The following is a 17,947-nucleotide window of genomic DNA, read 5'->3' as shown; positions in this document are numbered from 1 at the left end:
TAAGCAATTCGATAGTTTGTGCTCGATATTTATGAGGGGTCATCAATATTCGATGGATAGGAGCCAAACATCTGGCACCGCTAGCTGACTAAGGCCAGTTTCACACATTCGGCATTTTGCTGGATGCCCGATCCAGCACACATATGCAGTACAGTACATTCATTTACAGTGGAAGCGCGACACCATGCGGACAAATGCGGTTGTGCATGAAGCACACAATCGCATGGTGTCACGCTTCCACTGTAAATGAATGTACTGTACTGCATGCGTGCCGGATCGGGCATCCGGTGAAATGCCGGATGTGTGAAATGGGCGTAACTCTGTGAGGTCTGGTCAGCACTGCAACAGTGCCTGTGATCTGACCTGTCAATCGGTTTGGAGTGCACAGTGTGCAGGAAACTGGCAGGCAGGGGAGCAGTGCGCTCCTGAAGCTAAATGAGGCGACCACTGTAAAAAGGTGGTTCACTAATCTGTATTAGTGGCCACATCTCTAGAAAAAGCCTTCCCTATCAGTTTTAAAAATACCTCCTTGTTCAGCCAATTCTGGCTATTAGTGGCACTATTGCCGTGCGTTCATCCCCATGAAGTGACACCTCCCCCGACTCCGCCATGACCTCTGAGATCCGGTGATATCACGTCACCTGGCATCATAGAGACTGGCCCCAGTTTTCCTGAGTGACTGGGCTGTGGGTGGCCTTTCATCGCTCATCACATCCCAGCGTCGCTCCTGCTTGCGGCGCTCTGCAGCGAAGGAGAGAGTGCACGAGATGTGGCGCTGTGACGGTGGGCTGTGATGAGCGATGAAACTCGGCCCACAGCCCACTCGCTCAGGAAGACTAGGGCCTGGCTCTGTGATGTCAGGTCAACTGGAAGTTGACGTGATATCACCAGATCTCAGAGGTCACAGAGCCCAGGGTTCGCTTCATGGGGATGATCAGATGGCAATAGCGCCGCTCAGAGGCAGAATTGGCTGAACAAGGTATGTAGAAAAAGCCTCCCCTATCAGTTTTACAGAGATGTGGCCTCTAGTGCAGAGTAGTGAACCACCCCTTTAAGGAGCAATCTGTAGATCCTTCTTCACAAAGTGCACTTTCTAGATACATTGCTCCCGTCCATCTCTTCTCCTCCTTCTAATGTAAAGGCTGCGTTATTCTAAGATGTACAACCAGAATATAGTAATATCGGCAGCACTTCGGCTTCACATTTGGTCTCTATTATGTTGACAAATCTAGAATACTTTGTTTTTGAGGATTGACTATTATCGTGTATTGTCTCTAATGCCACTTTTTATCTTACAGGAACAGCTGCCAGAGCTATTTGTGCACTTTCAAGCCCAGAGTTTTCATACCTCTATGTATGCATCTTCCTGGTTTTTGACTATTTTTCTTACAAGTTTCCCACTACCAATTGCCACAAGAATATTTGATATATTTATGTCTGAGGTGAGAATCTCAATTAAAGTAATATCCACAAAGGACCTCCATTGTCCCCTCCTCCAATGTTCACATTGTGACCAGATACTTATTAGGGCTCATGCGCACGTCGCGTAATAGCATGCATTTACGCTGCGTATTGCACTTCAGTGTAAATGCATGCGTCCTGCGTCCCCTGCACAATCTATGAATGTGCATGATACGTGCACACGATGCTTTTATGAACGCAACGATTTGGGTGCTAAAATTTTGACCCAAATCCGTACCCGTACGTTCATAAAAGCAGCATGTCAATTATTTCTGCACTATGGATGCAGCTCCCACTCTGTCTATGGTGGGGGCAGCATCCAGAGCGCATAAAATTTCCTTTTTTTTTTTTTTACAAAATAACCATCAATTATGCAGTCTTTATGCAGCGATTTGACGCGCACATGTGCTGTCAAATCGTTGGAGAATATTCAGCAGTTGCGTGCGCATGAGCCCTTACAGTGGTTTTCATTTCCGCAGTCCATAGATGTCCATGCAATAGATGTCGTACATGGAAGGCCACTGTTCTGATCACTCTTTACAAGGCGGTGAAGAGCCATTGTGGACAGTGGGAAAACCAGATTGTGTATTTTGTGGATAGTCATGTGAATATCTGGCATGCAGTACTACATGTGTGCCATCATAGACACTTCATGGTAGATGAATGGCCATCCATAACTTCACCGGTGGGATCTATTATGAAGTGTGATCAGATGATTGACAGGCCAGGTTCAGTATAGAGACAAGGAAACCTTTTAGATGGAGCAATAAAAATACAATTCTATAGAATATCCTCCTTTTTACAGGGAAAGTCTTACAATAGCGAACTCATTTCAGATTGGGGCTGCCTCAGTGATCAGATTTTTGCCAAGGAAAGCTGTGAGCAGCCAGACATTCAGCAGGAGAAAAGCAATGACATGCCCGCCATTCACATGGCATCTTAAAACCCCTTCACAAACTAGGACGAAACGGTACCTCCTAAATCATGAAGGGGCGTTCACCGCTGTCTGCTGTGATGAGCCAGTGGTGATCCCTGCACATGCCTGCTGATTTGTACAGCAGACGTGTGTGCCGATGGTTGCCATTGTAGCAACGGGTCATGTGATGACTTTTGCAGCTATCATGACGTAGTTCCTGCTACAGCCAGCAGAGTGCCGGCTGGAAAAAAAACCAGCATTTCTGCTGATCTGAGCTGTGCTGCTCTGATCAGCAGAAATGTATTCGTGATCAGACTGCTGATCCTTATAGTCCCCTAGGGGGATTAGTAAATTAGAAAAGTTTTTCTTTATCGTTCCTTTGGGAGACCCAGACCTTGGGTGTTTAGCTTCTGCCTCCGGAGGACACACAAAGTACTACACCTAAAAGAGTAGCTCCTCCCTCTGAGCTTATACACCCCCTGGTGAGCCAGTCACAGCCAGTTTATCGCTTTGTGTTCAGGAGGCATACATCCACACATGCATTCTCATATGATTTTTTCCTTTTTTGGAATGAGATTGAAGAAGTGCGGGTCCACGTCTGGACCCACGGTATGTCCCTTCTCATCCCACTGTGTCAGTGGTGTTGTAAGGTTGATTTCTAAGGCTGGAGCCTTACATGCCGTGCTCCTTCACCATCCCTCCTGGGCTCTGGCTTGAAGTGGGAGCCAGCGCGGTCTCCATGCCTGGCAGGAGACCGGTCTCCATCCGCAGCCCTTTAGGACCCTGCTGGACCGGAGCACTCATCCCCAGGGACCTGGCCCTGCGTCTCAGCAGCTAAGTACCTGAGACGTTTATATGTTGGGGGTCCCTGTGCTTTATTGTATGGGGAGAGTGTGCTTACTGTATTTTATTTTGGCATTTCCGGCGGGTTCTCTAGCTTCGCCCGAGAACTGCGCCGATGGTGCCTGCGTGTCGGCCTCGCCGCTCAAATTTAGGCCCCGGCTTTGCCGGAGGCCTAGTTTCTGTTCACTGCCCTCGCATGTCACTCATGCAGAGGGACAGGCACGGCTCCTCCCGGCGGCCGTCCTGCACAGGGGAGGGACACTCCCCACTGCTGTGCGTGTCTCCTCCCCTGCAGGTCTCTATGGCCCTCCAGATCCCGCTTTCCTACAGGAACGCCCCCAAGTCCCGCCCCCTCTCTTCGCTCCGGCGGCCATTTTCTCAGACCGGGTTCACTGCGCTGGCCTGCACTCTGCATCCCTGCTGAGGTGCTGTGCATTGGGGGTCCGGGCTTCGGGATCTGGAGGGCACACAACACTGCTTCCAGCGGTCTGGTAAGCCACAACCGGTCTCTGGTTGTGGACCTCTGTATATACTCCCTGGGGTTCATTCTCTTTGTAGAGTCCCCACTCCAGCAGCATGTCTCACACGAGGAGCAAGGCTCCAAATCTTTATACTGTATGCGCTGCATGTAAGCTCCTGCTGCCTGAGCCGAGCATTTATCCACACTGTGATGTCTGCTCTAACTTGGCGGTGCCACAGCCTGGAGTCTCACCCCCAGTGGTCTCTCAGGCTGCTCCTGCACCTGTGGCTGAACCCCCGGCCTGGGTAGAATCCTTTTCTAGGTCTATCTCCCAGTCTTTTGCTGAGTCCATGGGACTTCTGTCCAGGACTTTGAATATGCATCAGCCCCCTTCACAGGGTGCCTCTACTGCTAAGGTTCCCTCAGGATCTCTATCATCTGACCTCCGTCCACCGGAGCTCACAGAGGATTCATCATCAGGGCCCAGACCCCGTCCTCCTAAGAGGAGGCGCAGGGTTTCCTCTCCCTCCTCATCCCGCGGCTCTGATTCAAGAGCTGACTCGCAGGATGAGAAGGATGCCTTTACAGGGGGCTCGGAGGCTAACTCCATGTACCCCATTGATCTTTCCGAGGGTGATTCAGATCTTAGTGACTTGATTGCTTCCATTAATTCTGTACTGGATCTCACTCCGCCAGTATCAGAGGAGCAACCCTCTCTGGCAGAAAAGCACCAGTTTACCTCGCCTAAGAGAGTAAAGAGTGTGTTCTTTAACCACTCCAGTTTTCAGACCGCTGTGACCAAACCCAGGGCCTGTCCTGACAAACGCTTCCCAAAGCGTGGTTCTGATGACCGTTTTCCCTTTCCACCTGAGGTGGTCAAGGAGTGGGCCCATTCCCCAAAGGTAGACCCTCCGGTGTCTAGACTCTCAGCCCGGACCGTTGTGTCGGTGGCTGATGGCACCTCCCTTAAGGATTCCACTGACCGTCAAATTGACCTTCTGGACAAATCCGTGTATGAAGCGGCGGGGGCCGCGTTTTCCCCAACTTTTGCAGCAGTGTGGGCTCTCAAAGCCATCTCTGCTTCTCTAGAGGAGATGCATTCCCTCACCAGGGAATCTATGCCCGAGATGGTTGCCTTAACTTCTCAAGCTTCAGCTTTTTCATCTTATGCCATGTCTGCCATGCTAGAGGCTTCTCACCGCACTGCGGTGGCTTCGGCTAATTCCCTCGTTATCCGCAGGATCTTGTGGCTTCGAGAGTGGAAGGCAGATGCTTCTTCTAAGAAGTACCTTGCTGGGCTCCCTTTTGCTGGGTCCCGGCTGTTCGGTGAACAGCTGGATGAAATTATTAAAGAAACTACTGGCGGGAAGAGTACTTCCATGCCACAAACCAAAACCAGGAAACCTGCCCAGGGTAGGAATCAGTCGAGGTTTCGCTCCTTTCGTTCCTCCAACTGGTCGTCCTCTAAGCCCTCCGCCTCGTCCGCTAACTCTAAGGACCAGAAATCCAACTGGCGCCCAAAAGCGCGTCCATAGAAGACCGCAGGAGGTGCTGCCACTAAGGCAGCCTCCTCGTGACTCTCTGCCCGCTCCGGCAACGTCCTTAGTCGGTGGCAGGCTCTCCCACTTTGGCGACGCTTGGTTTCAACACGTCTCTGATCAGTGGGTGAGAGATATCATTTCTCACGGCTACAGGATAGAATTCTCTTCCAGCCCGCCAAACAGATTTTTTCTCTCAACTCCCCCTTGCTCCAAGGCCGCCGCCTTCTCACAGGCCGTGGCAGCCTTGCAGGCCAACGGAGTAATTGTACCAGTTCCCGCCCGGGAACGGTTCAGAGGTTTCTACTCAAACCTCTTCCTAGTTCCCAAAAAGGACGGTACCTTCCGGCCCATCCTGGATCTCAAGCTTCTCAACAAGCATGTTCGGGTGCGGCACTTTCGCATGGAGTCTCTGCGATCAGTCATTGCCTCAATGACCCAAGGGGATTTCCTGGCGTCCATCGACATCAGAGATGCCTATCTACATGTGCCAATTGCAGTTTCACACCAGCGTTGGCTACGTTTTGCAATAGGAGAAGATCATTTCCAATTCGTGGCTCTCCCCTTCGGGTTAGCCACGGCCCCTCGGGTATTCACCAAGGTCATGGCAGCAGTGATTGCGGTTCTGCACCTCCAGGGGTTGGCAGTGCTCCCTTACCTGGACGACCTTCTAGTCAAGGCTCCATCCAGCGCAGACTGTCAGCGGAGTGTCTCGCTCACTCTCGCCACTCTAGCCCAATTCGGGTGGCTTGTCAATCTTCCCAAGTCCACTCTGACTCCGACCCAGAGTCTCACGTACCTAGGGATGCAGTTCGAGACTTTGTCGGCACTCGTGAAGTTGCCCTTAAACAAACAGCTGTCACTCCAGCTGGCGGTGCGCTCTCTCCTGACGCCCCGCCGTTATACTCTCAGGCGTCTGATGCAGGTGCTGGGTCAAATGGTGGCGCCCATGGAGGCTGTTCCCTTTGCCCAGTTCCATCTGCGCCCCCTGCAGCTGGACATTCTCCGCTGTTGGGACAAGCGGCCTTCCTCCTTACACAAGTTAGTGGCTCTGTCGCCACGGACCAGGAGCTCCCTTCAGTGGTGGCTTCGGCCCCTCTCCCTGTCCCAAGGGCGCTCCTTCCTGGCCCCGTCCCGGGTGATTCTCACCACGGATGCCAGTCTATCCGGCTGGGGAGCGGTATGTCTCCACCACAGAGCGCAGGGCACTTGGACTCCGTCCGAGTCAGCCCTTTCAATCAATGTGCTGGAAACCAGAGCCGTGCTTCTAGCTCTCCTAGCATTTCACCATCTGCTGGCGGGCAGGCACATTCGAGTCCAGTCAGACAACGCGACAGCGGTTGCCTACATCAATCATCAAGGCGGGACACGCAGCCGCCTGGCAATGATGGAGGTACAACGCATTCTTCAATGGGCTGAGGACTCCAGGTCCACCATATCCGCAGTCCACATCCCAGGCATGGACAACTGGGAGGCAGATTATCTCAGCCGTCAAAGCGTGGACGGTGGCGAGTGGTCCCTGCACCCGGCAGTGTTTCAGTCGATCTGCCGCAAATGGGGCACTCCGGACGTGGACCTAATGGCATCCCGTCACAACAACAAGGTTCCTGTTTACGTGGCTCGCTCCTGCGATCCTCAGGCCTTCGCCGCGGACGCTCTGGTTCAGGACTGGTCCCAGTTTCGTCTGTCCTACGTGTTTCCCCCTCTAGCTCTTTTGCCCAGAGTCCTGCGCAAGATCAGAATGGAGGGCCGTCGAGTCATCCTCATTGCACCGGACTGGCCCAGGCGAGCTTGGTATCCGGACCTGCTCCAACTGTCCGTAGAGATGCCGTGGCATCTCCCGGATCGTCCAGACCTACTCTCGCAAGGTCCGTTTTTCCGCCCGAATTCTGCGGCTCTCAAGTTGACGGCGTGGCTCTTGAGTCCTGGATTTTGACGGCTTCTGGTATTCCTCCTGAAGTCATCTCCACTATGACTCGGGCCCGCAAGTCTTCCTCCGCTAAGATCTATCACAGGACTTGGAAAATGTTCCTGTCCTGGTGTCGCTCTAACGGCCATCCTCCTTGGCCATTCTCTTTGCCGACCCTTCTGTCTTTTCTACAGTCCGGTCTGCAGCTAGGACTGTCCCTCAACTCTCTCAACGGACAAGTTTCAGCTCTGTCAGTTTTGTTCCAGCGGCGTCTCGCTCGGCTGTCTCAGGTCCGCACCTTCATACAAGGCGCGTCTAACATCATTCTGCCTTACCGGCGGCCCTTGGATCCCTGGGACCTTAATTTGGTTCTCAAGGTCTTGCAGAAGCCCCCCTTCGAGACTCTTAGGGATGTTTCTTTGTATCGGCTTTCACAGAAAGTGGCTTTTCTGGTTGCCATAACTTCTCTCAGGAGAGTCTCTGATTTGGCTGCGCTCTCCTCGGAGTCACCTTTTTTTAGTTTTTCATCAAGACAAGGTGGTTCTCCGTCCGACTCCGGACTTTCTTCCTAAGGTGGTCTCTCCCTTCCACCTTAACCAGGACATTACCTTACCTTCCTTCTGTCCGGCCCCTGTTCATCGCTTTGAAAAAGCGCTGCATACTCTAGATCTGGTGCGTGCTCTCCGGATCTATGTGTCTCGCACCGCTGCGCTTAGGCGGTGCACCTCTCTTTTTGTGCTAACCACAGGTCGGCGCAAAGGCCTCCCTGCTTCTAAGCCGACCTTAGCCCGTTGGATTAGGTCGACCATTTCGGACGCCTACCAGAGTACTCAGGTGCCTCCCCCGCCGGGGATCAAAGCACATTCGACCAGAGCTGTCGGTGCCTCTTGGGCTTTTAGGCACCAGGCTACGGCTCAGCAGGTCTGTCAGGCTGCCACTTGGACTAGCCTGCATACCTTCTCGAAGCACTACCAAGTGCATGCTCTTGCTTCGGCAGATGCGAGCTTGGGCAGACGCATCCTTCAGGCGGCTGTCGCCCATTTGTGAAGTTAGGTTCTGCCTACTTCTTAGTTTTTCTGTTTATTCCCACCCAGGGACTGCTTTGGAACGTCCCAAGGTCTGGGTCTCCCAAAGGAACGATAAAGAAAAAGAGAATTTTGTTTACTTACCGTAAATTCTTTTTCTTATAGTTCCGTCTTGGGAGACCCAGCACCCTCCCTGTTGCCTGTTGGCAATTTCCTTGTTCCGCGTGTTATCACCGGCTGTTGTCGTGGACAGAGTCTCCGGTTGTTCCGGCTCTTGCTCTGTTCTACTTGTGGGTGGCTATTCTCCTTCAGCTTTTGCACTAAACTGGCTGGGACTGGCTCACCAGGGGGTGTATAACCTCAGAGGGAGGAGCTACACTTTTAGGTGTAGTACTTTGTGTGTCCTCCGGAGGCAGAAGCTAAACACCCAAGGTCTGGGTCTCCCAAGACGGAACTATAAGAAAAAGAATTTACAGTAAGTAAACAAAATTCTCTTTTTTTGAAAAATTAAGACATTTTTTTTAAAAACCCTAAAAGTTCAAATAACCCCCCTCATTCGCCCAATTGAAAATTAAAGGGTTAAAAAAAAATACAAACATTTGGCATTGCCATGTTCAGAAATCCCCGATCTTTCAAAATATAAAATCAATTATAGCGTAGCGGCAAAAAAAATTCCAAACGCTGAAATTACGTTTTTTGGTCGTTGCAAATTTTGCGCAAAATGCAATAACAGGCGATCAAAACGTAGCATCTGCGCAAAAATGGTCCTGTTAAAAACATCAGCTCAAGACGCAAAAAATAAGCCATCATTGAGCCCCATATCCCAAAAAATGAGAACGCTATGGGTTGCGGAAAATCACAGACAGGGAGGAGAGAACTAGTGTATAGTCCGGCTCCTGAGCATCGAAATGTAGCAAGCAGAAAACTTCAAAATTGGTGATTTAAAGAACCACCGTAAAATGGATTTCTTCACATAGTCATGTTGACAAGTTCTCCTTTTTAAAGGTCCCTTTCCGTTTTGGCTCATGTTGAAGATGGAGTCTGCGCAAAGGAGCTCATTCTGACCCCCTGTGGAGTCTGTATGTCCTACTAGGCGCACTGATGGCGAACCTGTGGCACTCCAGCTGTTGCAAAACTACAATTCCCATCATGCCTGGCCATTCAAAGCAAAAACGTTTGCTGTGAAGACATGATGGGAATTGTAGTTTTGCAACAGCTGGAGTGCCACAGGTTCGCAATCACTGCTAAGGTATATCGGCAGGGGCTCTGCCCTGAAAGAGTGAACCTCCATTAATTTTTCATAAATCAATAGCACAAATGAAAATAAGCAACTTTCTTTGTCGCTCCATTGGGAGACCCAGACAATTGGGTGTATAGCTTCTGCCTCCGGAGGCCACACAAAGTATTAAACTTTAAAAAGTGTAACCCCTCCCCTCTGCCTATACACCCCCCCGTGCATCACGGGCTCCTCAGTTTTTTGCTTTGTGTTGAAGGAGGCACACATTCACTCATGCTCCCATTTTAGTCAGCAGCAGCTGCTGATTGTATCGGATGGAAGAAAAGAGGGCCCCTAACAGGGCTCCCGGCATGCTCCCTTCTCACCCCACTAAGTCGGCGGTGTTGTTAAGGTTGAGGTACCCATTGCGGGTACACAGGCTGGAGCCACATGCCATTTTCCTTCCCCATCCCTTAGGGGCTCTGGGAGAAGTGGGATCCTATCCGGTCATCCAGGCACTGGGACCGGGCTCCCTCCGCAGCCCCTGTGGGATTCTGACGGACAGGAGACTGAGTATCATCAGGGACAGGGCCCTGCATCTACAGGTACTCTGTGTCCCCTTGGGGACGGTGCATGCAGCACCTTGGCCTCAGACGCTGCACCGACTGCGATGTTGGTATGAGACCGGGACTACCGCGCCGACAGCGCCTGCTTGCCGGCCGCGGTTTTAACTTTAGTCCCCGGCTTTTGCGGCCTAGTGCATTAAACTCCCGCCCCCGGGCCTGCCAGTCAGGGGTAAGGGCGGGACGGTCGGTCTGACGCCGACAGTGAGGGCTGGAGCACACGTAGCTGTCCTCCGCCCCCCTCACTAATCACTCTGGGGCCAGATTCCTGCACTTTTGTAGTTACGCCCACGGCTCCCTCCTCCCCTGTGAACGCCGACAGCCATGTTTTAAGCACATTCTGCCGGTGGAGGACTTCTGGCTGCATCTCTGGGAGACCCGAGGCAGGGAATCTGGGGGCCACACACCGCTTGAGCGGTCGGTAATGCTGGGCCCCATAGAGTGCCGAAGTATATATATATTATATATATATATTATATATATATAATATATATATATATATATATATATATATATATATATATATATATATATATATATATATATATATATATATATATATATATATATATATATATATATATATATATATATATTTATATATATTCTATATATATATATATATATATATATATATATATATATATATATATATATATTCTATATATATATATATATATATTCTATATATATATATATATATTCTATATATATATATATATATTCTATATATATATATATATATATATATACATTTTCTCGGTTCGGCTGTACTGTTAGCTTGTGGCTATATATCCCTCAGTGCTCCTGGGAGACAACAGCATGTCGTTCACAAGGAGCAAGGGTGCCAAGACACAGGGTTATTTTGCAACCTGTACCTCTTGTGCGGCTATGCTACCTGCAGGTTCCACCTACCCTCACTGTGAGCAATGCTCGGGCCCTGTGGCACTCGCTCAGCCGGAGCCTGGGGCACTGGTGGGACCCTCGGCCCAGGTAGAACCGCCGGTTGCCCCTGTCCAGGTGGCAGGGACAGAGTTTTCAGTTTTAGCTGAGAAACTCTGAGTCACTGTCACAATCCATGGCTCAGTCTATGGACAAATGGTCTGCTAAGATACTAGAAGCCTTGCAGTCCAGACCGGCCCTTACACAGGCCCCGGGCACTGCGGGATCGTCCCCAGGCCCCTCTCGGTCTGCGACGAAGCGTGCGCCTGGGGTGGCCTCTAGTTATTACGTGGAGGACTCCGGCACGGACCGCAGTCCCAGACCGGCTAAGCGGGCTCGATTAGAATCTTCCCCGACTTCATCACGCTGTTCGGGGTCTCAGCTTGAGGACAAGGTGGATCCTCCAGTCTCTAGACTGGCGGCTAGATCCGTAGTGGCAGTGGCTGACAGTTCAACGCTCAAGGATGCCACGGACAGGCAGATAGAGCTCCTAATGAAATCCATCTATGAAGCCATAGGCGCGTCCTTTGCCCCAGCCTTTGCAGCGGTGTGGGCACTCCAGGCTATCTCAGCTTGTCTGTCTGAGATTAATGCGGTCACCCGTACCTCGGCTCCGCAAGTAGCGTCTTTGACTTCTCAGGCGTCGGTATTTTCATCCTACGCCATGAATGCTGTCCTGGACTCGGCTAGCCGTACAGCGGTAGCATCCGCCAATTCGGTGGCAGTCCGCAGGGCCATGTGGCTACGCGAATGGAAGGCAGACTCTGCTTCCAAGAAGTTCTTGACCGGTTTGCCTTTTTCTGGCGACCGATTTGTTTGGCGAACAATTGGATGAAATTATTAAGCAATCCAAGGGAAAGGACTCGTCCTTACCCCAGCCCAAACCAAAGAGACCTCAGCAACGAAAAATTCAAGCGAGGTTTCGGTCCTTTCGGCCCTCAGTCAGATCCCAATCCTCCTCGTCCAACAGGCCACAGAAGAGCCAGAGAAACTCTTCTGCATGGCGGTCTAAGTCACGTCCTCCAAAGACCGCCGGAGGCACCGTCTCCAAGGCGGCCTCCTCATGACTTTCGGCCTCCCCAAACCGCATCCTCGGTCGGTGGCAGGCTCTCCCGCTTTTGCGACGCCTGGTGGCCACATGTCCAAGACCGATGGGTGAGGGACATTCTGTCTCACGGTTACAGGATAGAGTTCAGCTCTCGTCCTCCGACTCGTTTTTTCAGAACATCTCCGGCCCCCCGAGCGAACCGTGGCACTTTTTCAGGCGGTGGACACTCTGAAGACAGAAGGAGTTGTGATCCCCGTTCCCCTTCAGGAACGGGGTCGCGGTTTTTACTCCAACCTGTTCGTGGTACCAAAAAAGGACGGTTCATTCCGTCCCGTTTTGGACCTCAAATTGCTCAACAGACATGTGAGAACCAGGCGGTTTCGCATGGAATCCCTCCGCTCTGTCATCGCTTCGATGTCCCAAGGGGACTTCCTAGCATCAATCGACATCAGGGATGCCTATCTCCATGTGCCGATCGCTCCAGAGCATCAACGCTTCCTGCGTTTCGCCATCGGGGACGAACACCTTCAGTTTGTGGCACTGCCTTTCGGCCTGGCGACAGCCCCACGGGTCTTCACCAAGGTCATGGCATCCGTTGTGGCAGTCCTACACTCTCAGGGCCACTCGGAGATCCCGTACTTAGACGATCTCCTAGTCAAGGCACCCTCCCGGGTGGCATGTCAACACAGTCTGACCGTGGCTCTGGAGACTCTCCAGAGGTTCGGGTGGATCATCAATTTCCCAAAGTCAAAATTGACTCCGACCCAATCACTGACTTACCTCGGGATGGAGTTTCATACTCTCTCAGCGATAGTCAAGCTACCGCTGGACAAACAGCGTTCGCTGCAAACAGGGGTACAATCTCTCCTTCGGGCCCAGTCACACCCCTTGAGGCGCCTCATGCACTTCCTGGGGAAGATGGTGGCAGCAATGGAGGCAGTTCCTTTTGCGCAGTTTCATCTGCGTCCACTCCAATGGGACATTCTCCGCAAATGGGACAAGAGGTCGACGTCCTTAGACAGGAACGTCTCTCTTTCTCTGGCAGCCAAGACGTCTCTTCAGTGGTGGCTTCTTCCCACTTCTCTGTCGAAGGGAAAATCTTTCCTGCCCCCATCCTGGGCTGTGGTCACGACGGACGCGAGTCTGTCAGGGTGGGGAGCGGTTTTTCTCCACCACAAGGCTCAGGGAACCTGGACTCCGACGGAGTCCTCCCTTCAGATCAATGTTCTGGAGATAAGGGCAGTGTATCTAGCCCTAAAAGCGTTCCATCGGTGGCTGGAGGGCAGGCAGATCCGCATACAGTCGGACAACGCCACGGCGGTCGCGTACATCAACCACCAGGGCGGCACTCGCAGTCGTCAAGCCTTCCAAGAAGTTCGGCGGATTCATCTGTGGGCGGAGGCCACAGCCTCCACCATCTCCGCGGTTCACATCCCGGGCGTAGAAAACTGGGAAGCAGACTTTCTCAGTCGCCAGGGCATGGACGCAGGGGAATGGTCTCTTCACCCGGACGTGTTTCAAGAGATCTGTTGCCGCTGGGGAACGCCGGACGTCGATCTCATGGCGTCTCGGCACAACAACAAAGTCCCGGCATTCATGGCACGGTCTCAGGATCACAGAGCTCTGGCGGCGGACGCCTTAGTTCAGGATTGGTCGCAGTTTCGACTGCCTTATGTATTCCCTCCTCTGGCAATGCTGCCCAGAGTGTTGTGCAAGATCAGGTCCGACTGCCGCCGCGCCATCCTCGTCGCTCCAGACTGGCCGAGGAGGTCGTGGTACCCGGACCTGTGGCACCTCACGGTGGGTCAACCGTGGGCGCTCCCAGACCGACCAGACTTGCTGTCTCAAGGGCCATTTTTCCATCTGAATTCTGCGGCCCTCAACCTGACTGTGTGGCCATTGAGTCCTGGCTCCTAGCGTCCTCAGGGTTATCTCAAGAGGTCATTGCCACTATGAGACAGGCCAGGAAACCAACGTCAGCCAAGATCTATCACAGGGCTTGGAGGATCTTCTTAGCCTGGTGCTCTGATAAGGGTTTTACCCCCTGGCCGTTTGCCTTACCCACGTTTCTTTCCTTCCTTCAATCCGGAATGGACAAGGGTTTGTCTCTCTGCTCTCTCAAGGGACAAGTATCGGCGCTTTCCGTGTTTTTTAAAAAGCGTCTAGCCAGGCTTCCGCAGGTCCGCACGTTCCTGCAGGGAGTTTGCCACATAGTCCCACCTTACAAGCGGCCGCTGGAACCCTGGGATCTTAACAGGGTTCTACGGGCTCTTCAGAAACCACCTTTTGAGCCGCTGCGGGATGTCTCTCTATCACGTCTTTCGCAGAAGGTGGCATTTCTAGTGGCAGTTACGTCACTCCGAAGAGTGTCAGAGCTTGCAGCGCTGTCATGCAAAGCCCCCTTCCTGGTATTTCACCAGGATAAGGTGGTTCTGCGTCCGGTCCCGGACTTTCTCCCCAAGGTGGTGTCCCCTTTTCATCTCAATCAGGATATCTCCTTACCTTCATTTTGCCCTCATCCAATTCACCAATGTGAAAAGGATTTGCATTTGTTAGATCTAGTGAGAGCACTCCGGATCTACGTGTCTCGCACGGCGCCACTGCGCCGTTCTGATGCACTCTTTGTCCTTGTCGCTGGCCAGCGTAAGGGGTCGCAGGCTTCCAAGTCAACCTTGGCTCGGTGGATCAAGGAACCGATTTTTGAAGCCTACCGTTCTTCTGGGCTTCCGATTCCTTCAGGGCTGAAAGCCCATTCTACCAGAGCCGTGGGTGCGTCCTGGGCATTGCGGCACCGGGCGACGGCTCAGCAGGTGTGTCAGGCAGCTACCTGGTCTAGTCTGCACACTTTCACGAAACACTATCAAGTGCATACCTATGCTTCGGCGGATGCCAGTCTAGGTAGGCAGGTCCTTCAGGCGGCGGTTGCCCACCTGTAAGAGGAGGGCCGTTGTCGGCTTTTTTTATCGGGGTATTCTTTTACCCACCCAGGGACTGCTTTTGGACGTCCCAATTGTCTGGGTCTCCCAATGGAGCGACAAAGAAGAAGGGAATTTTGTTTACTTACCGTAAATTCCTTTTCTTCTAGCTCCTATTGGGAGACCCAGCACCCGCCCCTGTTCCCTTCGGGCTGTTGTTCTTTTGTGTACACATGTTGTTCATGTTGAATTGTTCTTTTGGTTCATGGTTTTCAGTTCTCCGAACATCCTTCGGATTGAATTTACCTTAGACCAATTTATAAGTTTCCTCCTTCCTGCTTTTGCACCAAAACTGAGGAGCCCGTGATGCACGGGGGGGTGTATAGGCAGAGGGGAGGGGTTACACTTTTTAAAGTGTAATACTTTGTGTGGCCTCCGGAGGCAGAAGCTATACACCCAATTGTCTGGGTCTCCCAATAGGAGCTAGAAGAAAAGGAATTTACGGTAAGTAAACAAAATTCTTTTCTTAGTCCTATATCTTTTCAAGTAAATGTGCTTCTTTCTCCTCCTGGACTGATCATTAATTTTCAAACTTCTCAATTCACAGGTAAAATCTGTATTCAGTGCAGACAGATTGTTACATTACTGAGATGGGAGATGTTTGTTGCTTCTGATAAGATTTTCTATTGAGGGGTGAGGTGCTAAAGGCAGAGTTTCTCCACTCTCCGTCTCATCAGTACCAGCTGCCATCTCCTATCTCAGTAATGTAACAATCTGTCTGCACTAAATACAGATTTTACCTGATAATTTTGAGGATAAATGATCAGTCCTGGATGAGAAAGAAGCAGATTTCTCTGATAAGATACATTACAAAGTCACTTATTTTCTTGTGTACTATTCATTTATGGGGGAAAAAGGTAAAGTAATTACTTTTCAATACCAATGTGAGAAAAAAAATCACATTTCAAAAATCGTATCATGTAAAAATGAAAATGTCTCCTGACTGGTGTGTATCTGTTTTGAGCATCTCAATAATGTTCCTCCACTTTTTTTCATTTCCAGGGTTTAGAAATTGTGTTTCGAGTAGGCCTCGCTGTTCTTCAGATGAACCAGCCAGAATTAATGCAGCTGGATATGGAAGGGATGTTACAGGTAATTTCTTTTTTTGGGGGTGGGGGGATATTTTCTCTTTTAATTAAATTTATCTGCAATCCCAGAAGACCATTCCACAAGGGTAAAATGTTATACGTTACCAAGGCGGCTCTGTGGTTAGCACTGTGCGGCGGCTCTGTGGTTAGCACTGTGCGGCGGCTCTGTGGTTAGCACTGTGCGGCGGCTCTGTGGTTAGCACTGTGCGGCGGCTCTGTGGTTAGCACTGTGCGGCGGCTCTGTGGTTAGCACTGTGCGGCAGCTCTGTGGTTAGCACTGCTTTTTTTTTTTTTTTTTTTTCTTCTCAGCGCTGGGGTCCTGGTTTCAAATTCTACAAAGGACAACATCTGTAAGGAGTTTATACAGTGCGTCCACCCATATCCTGTCCCACCGCCATTAACTTGAGAACGGCGGCAGCTATTGGCATAGAAGTGGTGTCTAGGTATAATTAAGTAGCCATGCGCTACGCAATGAAACCACCTATAGCGCCACCTGGTGGAAAACAACGGAGTTAGCATTTTTATCTCAAAAACTAAACGGGATAGAGAAAAAAAGGTGAATTAAAAAATTGTAGGGCATCATCAATTCAATACGAATCGACACCTTGCATCCAGAAATGCTATGATATGAAACCCATGACCCCCCCCCCCCCCCCACAAAAAAAAACCAAAACATTGAATGCTGGTCACGCATATGGCGCTCATTTAACTTTGATGCTCAAAGTGGCCCCCGTCAGCTGCAATGCACATCTGGACTCTGGACAGCATACTGTATCTTGCTGCACGTTGTGCAATATGGCAGGTGACACGTTTGCACAAGCATCTGTGATGCGTCATCGTAGGTCCTGCAATGTTGGTGGAGGGGTCGTATACACCTGCTGTTTGATGTGATCTCACAGAAAGAAGTCCAATGGGGTCAGGTCAGGTGAGCGTGGAAGCCAGTCCACAAAACCACCATACCCAATGACTTGTAGGAAGGTCTCCATGAGGTATCGCTTCACGTCCGCAGCCTTTAGTTTTTTACGTTCTAATCATAGCATTTCTGTATGCAAGGTGTCGATTCGTATTGAATTGATGGTGCCCTACAACTTTGTAATTCACTTTTTTTTTTCTCTATCTCGTTCAGTTTTCGAGATAAAAATGCTAACTCCGTTGTTTTCCACCAGGTGGCGCTATAGGTGGTTTCATTGCGTAGCGCATGGCTACTTTACTATACCTAGACACCACTACTATGCCTATAGCTGCCGCCGTTCTCATGTTAATGGCGGTGGACAGGATATGGGTGGACACAATGTATATTCTCCCTGTGTTTCCAAAAGGTTTCTTCTTGGTTCTCTGGTTTCCTCCCACACTGCAAAGATATAGTGGTAGGGAATTTACATTGTGAGCCCCCATTGAGGACAGTGATGATGTCTGTAAAGCGCTGTGGAATATATGGACACTATATAAGCCAAGAAAAATGGTGAGAAGGCCACGCCTGGAGCAGAGGAGGCCACAGCAGCTCTGCCCAGCTTGTTTATTCTGCACAGGTGGGACGAGACCTGGTCCATCATGGATGAAGAACATAAACATTCACATTGTGCTTGTTCTGTCATAAGTACAGCTGAGCGGATGCGAACTGTAAAAGTCCGGATCTGCGCTGTTTCAAAGATTTTCGGGTGCACAATCCTGATCCAGCACTGGGAAAAATAATTGACGAATAAAGAAAAACAGAAATAAATCAGCGTTTCATACTTACCGAGACCGTGTCATGGCGGCACACTGCTTCCGGGACGCGCATTCACTTCCTGTACTGTGCATCTATATACACAGCTTTCTGTGTTTTCCCCACCCACCAGCCGTCCTCTCGTCTGTGATTGGTTGCAGGCAGACTGTGCCCCCGGCCTGTGACAGTATCTGCCTG

General features: G+C 50.8%; 1 protein-coding gene across 8 annotated transcripts in view; it reads left to right on the top strand.

Annotated features, from left to right (window-relative positions):
- Positions 1 to 17,947, top strand: part of EVI5 (ecotropic viral integration site 5) — a 277,847-nt gene that overhangs the window by 113,174 nt on the left and 146,726 nt on the right. For all 8 annotated transcript variants that reach the window (XM_075322331.1, XM_075322329.1, XM_075322333.1 and 5 more), the window contains 2 exons: positions 1,299 to 1,442; positions 15,959 to 16,048. In XM_075322331.1, the coding sequence (XP_075178446.1) occupies positions 1,299 to 1,442; positions 15,959 to 16,048 (234 nt within the window). The remainder of the gene's footprint in view (positions 1 to 1,298; positions 1,443 to 15,958; positions 16,049 to 17,947) is intronic.

The sequence above is a fragment of the Anomaloglossus baeobatrachus genome, chromosome 8 (assembly GCF_048569485.1).
Source record: "Anomaloglossus baeobatrachus isolate aAnoBae1 chromosome 8, aAnoBae1.hap1, whole genome shotgun sequence".
NCBI lineage: Eukaryota > Metazoa > Chordata > Amphibia > Anura > Aromobatidae > Anomaloglossus > Anomaloglossus baeobatrachus.
Note: the sequence above shows the minus strand (reverse complement) of the source record. Positions and strands in the feature narration are given on the sequence as shown.